The 7897-nt window shown below is 55.5% G+C and overlaps 1 protein-coding gene across 2 annotated transcripts in view; it reads left to right on the top strand.

Moving 5' to 3' along the window:
- The first annotated feature begins 1281 nt into the window (after nt 1-1281).
- LOC119102642 (band 4.1-like protein 4) overlaps nt 1282-7897 on the top strand; it is a 40795-nt gene continuing 34179 nt past the window's right edge. For both annotated transcript variants that reach the window (XM_037226100.1, XM_037226101.1), the window contains exons 1-2: nt 1282-1356; nt 7300-7524. In XM_037226100.1, coding sequence (XP_037081995.1) covers nt 7441-7524 — 84 coding nt within the window. In that variant the 5' untranslated portion in view covers nt 1282-1356; nt 7300-7440. The remainder of the gene's footprint in view (nt 1357-7299; nt 7525-7897) is intronic.

The raw sequence follows: 7897 nt of genomic DNA, 5'->3' as shown, positions 1-7897 counted from the left end.
ACGTTCTCAGGCAAAGATGGGATGGTTTTGTTCGTTTTTGAACTAATTTTGACCCATTCCATTCAACAATAATGAGGCCCATGATTTCCTTCCGGGCAAGGGTCCCTTAAGGAAAACACTGGAGAAACGTCACTAATCCTGGTCAAGGACTAAGGTGCCATTCCATCCTCTCTCGGGGTATCTTTCAGCTGCTTTTCTTGCAACACGAGGCAGGATTCCCTGGTTGATCCGAAAGCCCTAAGAGGTATAAATAACTCATATCACATTGCTCTCCTCCCTGACGCGGAAGGTCTTCTGATCCACGCAGTTGGCCCTGGATCAATACCCTTACTTACCTATCAATACCCTTACTGACGCGACGAGATCCCTGATCGCCGCATGTGGTCCAATAGTTGTCACATATATTTTAGTTTCAGATTTTTTATGCGCTCTTCGGAGATATTGAGGACCCCAGGCGTAGATTGTAGATCGAAATGGGCCCCCAAATTTGTATTGACATAACTAACCCATGTTCGTCTTAGAATATTCAACATTCAGTCAGGATTCATCACTGAGACAAACTATGCAACATGGTTTTGAACGTGTGTGCTTGGAAATCTTAGCAACAACGCCTCCACGCCCGGCGTTGCAGTCTTCCCAGGCCGCGCGCCGTCGGCCCCGCGGCTGTGAAACTAAGCGATGACCAATGGCAAGCGAAAAAGTGAACGCATTTTGGGGAATATGGATAGTGAACTTGGTGAATGGGCGTGCATGTTTAAGGCAGTATAAAGGTAAGCCAAACGCAACTTAAACCTGAAAAAGGGAGAGCAGTTAACATTGCCGGCTCCGATTTTGAAAAATATGTGTGTGGGGGGGGGGGGCATGGCCCTCTTGGCCCCCTGTTCCTACAATAATGTTCATACTACTTGGCATCATGCCGCTCGCCCACTCTCCCCTACATATTCTCTACGTTACGAACATATGCTTACGATTTTTTGCGTACGGGCTTTTGCGTAAGAATTTTTGCGTACGTAAGTAACCGTACAAATTTCCTATCTGACGCACATTTGCTTACGCATAATTACGTACACACTTCGTACACAGACACATTTTCCACATCCACTTTCGTTCTAAAGCCGCATATCCCATCAACCACTCCCGGCCGTTAACCAATATTTAGCTTGATTTTTTATTCAACAGATGTCGCCGTTGGGCCAGGCCGGCTTGCCCCGCGGCGATTTGGGTGGCCGGTAGCGCGGGCTCACTGCCGTCGTCGCCACCAGCCAGCCGCGATAGTCGTCAGCAAACAGCTGATGGTCGCACGTGAAGGAAGCTTCGCCGGGTGACTAAGGGGCAACCGGCGACAAAGGGTGAAAGGTAAGACGCGGCTGAGCAGGGATGGAGGGGAGAACTAGGTGTAAAGCAAAGGATCATAGCGTTGAACAGTGAGTCAGATTTGTACTTTAAATGGATGACACTAATTTGTATGGGCCTAAATGCCGGTTTGAGCGCTAACCCGGAAACATACAGTCAGACCAGAAGAAATCCGTCGCTGAGACCTATGCTCTTTGTCATTGTTCCGCACGTCGTTCTGCACGTCCTGCTTGCAGCGTTCTCTCTCTCTCTCTCTCTCTCTCTCTCTCTCTCTCTCCTCTCCTCTCCTCTCTCTCTCTCTCTCTCTCTCTCTCTCCTCTCTCTCCTCTCTCTCTCTCTCTCCTCTCTCTCTCTCTCTCTCTCTCTCTCTCCTCTCTCTCTCTCTCTCTCCTCTCCTCTCTCTCTCTCTCTCTCTCTCTCTCTCTCTCTCTCTCTCTCTATCTTCATCTCTCTCCTCTCCTCATCTCCTCTCTCCTCTCTCTCCTTCCTCTCTCTCTCTCTCTCTCTTTCTCTCTCATCAGTGGACCATCATATGAGCAGGCAAACCGCCACCAAAAAACTAGGAGAGCGTTTTTCAGGTGGACGGGTGGACCCATATATGACCCGCTGAATGTTCCAAGTGCGTGACAAAGCTTTCTTAACGAGTTTGTTAAGTTAGTATCAGTGTGTAATGTAGATGCCCAGTCCGGGGTCGCGGTCGGCTCTCTAACCCGGTTAATCAGTGGTCAGTGGTGAGAGGCGAGTGGGAAAGGTCGTGACCCTGCCCGCTCGTGCCGGTGACTGGCGCTTCTGATGACCTCCGTGGTCCGGCTAAATTAGGCGTGCTGTGCGAATGACTGACCCCGGCCGTTGTTGGTTTAACGGTTTGTCTGGCGCACGGACAGGGGTGCTTGATAAGCAGGAACCTCAAGGAGTCTCCCAATCTGCAGTCTTGTCTGAAGAATCGTGAAGGAGATTCGAGGAAACGGCTCTGTCATGCGCCTGACGAAAATTTAAGCTGGATTTGCTGTGAAATGCGTGGGCGCATGCTGGAAGTCGAAAGTTCAGAAAGGCATTTAGATGCTGCTGATCCTGATCACGATAACATACTGGTACTGATTGACACTGATTCGTCCTGACGTGTGAGGGCTGAGTTAAACCACTCTCAGCAGCTACCGCTCTCAGCAGCTGCTGGGATCATGCTGTGATGCTGATGGATAGTGAGACCAATTTAGTGGTTGTGTCCTCCAGACCAGCTTTTTAAATGCCGTCTGTACTAGAAAAAACAGAAAATCTTTATTCAATTCGGAGTTTTCCAACTCCAAAAAGCATCTAACACCTCAAACATTGCCGCCTATGCACATAACCTTGATATGAATCACAATGAACTGAATCAAATGCAAGAAGAGGCGCAGAAGTCAAATGAATGAAATAAAAGAGGAGTGACGTATAAATCAGTGGAGCATGCCGTGATTCTGTACATCTGTACATTTAGCTGGCATTTTTTGGCCACCTCAGTCCCTTCAACAAACCACCATCCGTCAGGTAGCATTCAAAGTTGTCTTAAAATTAAATATGCGAGAGATAGAGTCGAGAGATAGACGAGAAAGAGAGAGAGAGAGAGAGAGAGAGAGAGAGAGAGAGAGAGAGAGAGAGAGAGAGAGAGAGAGAGAGAGAGAGAGAGAGAGAGAGAGAGAGAGAGAGAGAGAGAGAGAGAGAGAGAGAGAGAGAGAGAGAGAGAGAGGAGAGAGAGAGAGAGAGAGAGAGAGAGAGAGAGAGAGAGAGAGAGAGAGAGAGAGAGAGAGAGAGAGAGAGAGAGGGGGGGGGGGGGGGGGGGAGGGAGAGGGAGAGGGAGAGAGGGAGATAGAGATAGAGATAGAATAGTCTGCCATTCACTGCCTTTGAAGCACTCCATCTGCAGCTGTGCCTGACGGCATTCCTTTGAAATAACTCTCAAAAACTGTGGCCACTAATGGAGAGCGCTGCTCTATAATACTCGACAGTTTGTCAAGCACGCCACATGTAGTGCCCCCATGAAGCCTCACTGACGAATGCAATAGAGGGCTCTTGGTGGGGGTCACACGTTTTCACCGCTCCGGTGGTCTTCGGTTCTGTATTTCAGTGGGGCTAAAAACTCTCAAAAGGTTGAGGTGCTACAATTACAGTTGGTCTCGGTTCTTTCCACACAGCAATCTGTGCATGTTTTAAGTTGTGTCGTAGCTGGGTCGGGAAGTAGTCGCCACTCCCCTGCCCGTCCCTAATCCACCTCGGATAAACATATCACACGCAAATCAGCTGCATCCTGAGCTGGCATGTGTGCGGTGGCGTGCCGGGCTGCTCACACGGCCCTGGCCGAGCTGGCCGGCGCAGCGCCGCGAGGCTGCGTCGCCTGGTGACGCTGACGTCCGGCGGCGGGGTCGAGAGGCTGCGTCGCCTGGTGACACCGACGTCCGGCAGCGGGGTCGCGAGGCTGCGTCGCCTGGTGACGCCGACGTCCGGCGGCGGGGTCGCGAGGCTGCGTCGCCTGGTGACGCTGACGTCCGGCGGCGGGGTCGAGAGGCTGCGTCGCCTGGTGACGCCGACGTCCGGCAGCGGGGTCGCGAGGCTGCGTCGCCTGGTGACGCTGACGTCCGGCGGCGGGGTCGAGAGGCTGCCTCGCCTGGTGACACCGACGTCCGGCAGCGGGGTCGCGAGGCTGCGTCGCCTGGTGACGCCGACGTCCGGCGGCGGGGTCGTCACGGCCCCGGCTCACAGGGTGCGCAGCTGGGCCAGACTCGGCGCGGCGGAGGCAGGGGCTCGCTGTGGCGCACGGCGCGGGGCCCTGTATCACGCTCCGTGGGCGTGCGGTGGACGACCACTGGATCCCAGCGCTGGCCAGTTGTCTGCCCGCGATGCTCAGTAGAATCTGATGAAATGGGCCAGGGTGGCTGATTGCGACACTGATCATTCCCTACTCGGTGCGGCTGGCACGGTCCACCTCGTAGCCTTGCAATCATAATGGTGCGGGAGCTGAACTAGCAACAGCTGCTGCAGACAGCGTGCTCAGGATGAAAATATCGAGCCGGTGATCCCGCGCCGAAGCTCTGCCTTTCCTGCGAATCTCTCTCTGCCAGGTGAGCCGACAGCGAGCCACAGAGCCAGCTGAAGGCCACGCTTGTATCGTGTCTCAGTCGCGTGACGGCAGTCTCTCCAGCTCCAAACACAGGTAGCTCTGGCCGCCCCCAGCTGCGTGCCGCGCCGCGCTGTAGCAGCGAGGGCCGCTCTGCAGGAGCGGCCGGTGATCCTATCCCGCTGCGGCCCCGCCGCCCTCTGCGCGGGAAGAATGACCCCGTGCGTCCCGCGCGTGACGCTGGGCAAGACGCGGAGGCTGCTGTCGTGACCCAGGACCCCCGCTCAGGTGGCCGGCCAGACCCGGCGTGACCCAGGACCCCCGCTCCGGTGGCCGGCCAGACCCGGCGTGACCCAGGACCCCCGCTCAGGTGGCCGGCCAGACCCGGCGTGACCCAGGACCCCCGCTCAGGTGGCCGGCCAGACCCGGCGTGACCCAGGACCCCCGCTCAGGTGGCCGGCCAGACCCGGCGTGGGCCGCGGCCGGCGTGGGACGTAGAAGGGTCAGCCGAAGACGGGGGCACAGAATATTGGAGAATAGCCGCGAACTGGGAAGGGGAGGTGACCGCTCCTCGAAACACGATGTCACATGCTTGACATGCAGTTTTGCTAGTCATGTGAGAGACAACTTCTCCCTTACATTCCTGCACGCTTCCATTGGCTGGCTGAGAGGCATTCTTTCGGAACGTCGCGAGACTGCAGCAGACTGGGACTACCCAGCCCGGCGCCGGCTCCAGCCTCACTGCTAAGGTCTTTGACTCTGCTGAAGCCGGCGTCCTCCCGCCCCCGCACCGTCCCGTGCCCTCCGGCTGTGTACAGAGGCTAAGCCGTCTCTGACACCTCTTGTTGTGGTAGCCAGCCGCCGAGGCCGCCGAGGCGGCGTGTGCGGAGCGCCGTTATTCCTGTCGTATTCGGCGCGAAGGGGGCCCTTGAGGGAGCACCGAGCTGTTCAACAGGTCGGGTAGGTCCAAACATGACCCCACGATGCAGGGCCGTATGGAACCTGGAGGTGCTTCAAAGGCCTCCCTTCTTCACTTTGTAGGAAGATGGGACCGGTAAAGGTTACCTTCGTTAGAGCGTGCCGTTGCACATCACAGTCGAGAATCCCCCATTATTATCTGTACCTGCCCGTCCCCCTACGCCCCATCGAGTGCCGCCTTCCGGATGTGAGCCTGGGTGCGCCCCTGGCCGGGGGCGGCGTGCCGCCGCGGCCGGCGCGTTGTTGCGCGATGCGTCAAGCCGGACATGCGCTCTGGAGCGGCCCGGGGCGCGCTCGAGCCGCGTGACACGGCACTACCTCCAACTGTGGTGAGGTGCGCGCCGCTGGGTGGTCCGCCCACGGCGTATCGGACCCGCCCATCGCCGCGTGAGGCCGGGTCACGCGACCGGCGGCGGCGCCATCGGCACGAGCCGACTGCTCTTATTTCCAGTCATAGCTGTCCGTTCACGTCATTGTCTTATCTGTGGAGCGCTACGGCTTACTTGTTAGATGACGGCTCACAGCCCGCCTTCGGGCGCTCCTGGTAGCGCCCCTGCACGCCGGCTGGCCAGCTGTCCGGGCCGTCGCGGGTCGGGCGGCCGGCCTCTGCCGCCGCCGCCAGTCCCGCCGACGGCGACCGGCGGCAGCTGCCGGTCGCCTGATACGATCAGGGAGGAGCCGCCCCGGTGCCGCCTCGGCGCGCCGACAGATCAGTACCACGGCCTCGAGCACACCGCGCCAACAAAGGACGGCCACGCCGCTCTGTTTGCCTGTTGGTTTGGTCGCACCCTCGCAGCACCCCCTCCCCCCCCCCCCCGCCGTCGCTGGGCGGGCTGGAGCTAGCCGCGGGAGTAACGCCGAGACGGAAGTGCGGATGCGCGGCGCATCCGGAAAAAGCAACAGGGACCTGTGGCCTGGTTGGCGACTGCGCAGGTCGCACCAACATGCTATACTCTAAACGGTCCTGCGCGTTGGATGTCGTGGCAGGATCGTCTGGGAGCGAGAGAACCAACATACATTGCACGGTTTTACAAAAAAAACAAACATTTTGGTCGGCCGTTGAGCTGAGGTGACATTTCTGTTTAGAGAAGACATTTCCCTTAGCACATATGGCTGCGCAGAGCAGGCCTGGGGCGTTCATTTCACTTCATCCTGAAGCTGATGCTGTAATGCTTTTGTCGACGGGACAGTTTGTATCTTGAAGATGCAGCTAAAGAAATAATTTATTTCAACAAAAATAAACATTAACGACTTATTTGTTTTGGCAATATGCTTCATTTCTATGTAGTTGATCTAATAGCAAGTTTCACATAATTATTCAACTCAGCAACAGATGTCGATAGAATGTCAGAATAACTATGGCTAAATCGAGCGTATGTGAAACGTACGCTCTTCTATGAAACTATTCCTAAAAAGGGAATGGTTTCATTGCGTAAGACACCATAGTTTGTGTTAAGACCATACAAATCACCACCTTAGAAGACGTGATGAAGGAATGTATATTTTATTAGAGAGGGAATGAAGAAATGTGAGGAAGAATGCGTGTGTGCGTGTGTGCGTATGTGTGTTTGTGTGTGCGTGAATGCGTGTGGATGGAGGTGGTGTGTACTCCGGAGCACCAGGGTACTGCCAGGGTAACAAGTGTGAGTGAAGAGGTGCAAGTTAGCAACAGTTGGCTGTGCTGTGTTGCTGTAGAGCAAATGGGAACGCATTCATCTGGGAGTATAAATGGACGTGAGTGCATGTGAGAGTGCGTGGGCTCTTTGATCTAAACTGATACTCTTCTGGCTATGGTAACTGCAACGCTAGCGTCATAGCCTCAGACACGAGTGTTCACTGCTGGGCGATTTTTCGCTGGTGGCACGCTACCGTTTTTGCAGGGCTGGAAACCGGCTGGAGGAATCCCGCAGTCTCCGGCAGTCGCGGTCATCAGACAGTCTCTGGCGCTGCTCAGGACGCCTGTCGGAGAGTGTACGTGACGCGTCGGCCGGCCTGGCTGTGGCCGGCTGCTGCCACTGAATATGAACTGCTTTCGGAAAGCGAATAACAACTATCTGTGCAAGATCGTTCTTCTAGACGGACAGGAACTGACTCAAGACATCCGGGTGAGTAACACACACCGTTTTCCCTGTAGACAGCGTTCATTGTCACTTCGTCTATGTAGTTTCCATTTTGTCGTCAGCAAAGCCGGACGTTTGCCGAGCGATCTGCAATGTTCAGGCGACCGCAGCGTCTTTTGAGGTTGGGGCTATGCGGGACAAAACACGAGGGCTTAAAAAGTGCATGCTTTGACCAGCATGAAAGCACATCACAGAATAATTAACAACAACAGTGGAATCATAACAGCAGAGGCGACAAGCTACAAACGCTGGTAACCCTTGGCATGGATCTTTGCTTCTCCAGCAGCATTATCAGAACAAGGAGGCACGACGCGTCGGGTGAGCCGAGTGCATTTGAGATAAATCTGCTGTATGTGTC

The sequence above is a fragment of the Pollicipes pollicipes genome, unplaced genomic scaffold (genome assembly GCF_011947565.3).
Source record: "Pollicipes pollicipes isolate AB1234 unplaced genomic scaffold, Ppol_2.1 Scaffold_5724;HRSCAF=6776_pilon_pilon_pilon, whole genome shotgun sequence".
NCBI lineage: Eukaryota > Metazoa > Arthropoda > Thecostraca > Pollicipedomorpha > Pollicipedidae > Pollicipes > Pollicipes pollicipes.
The sequence above is the reverse complement of the archived record's forward strand: the minus strand, read 5'-3'. Positions and strand labels throughout refer to the sequence as shown.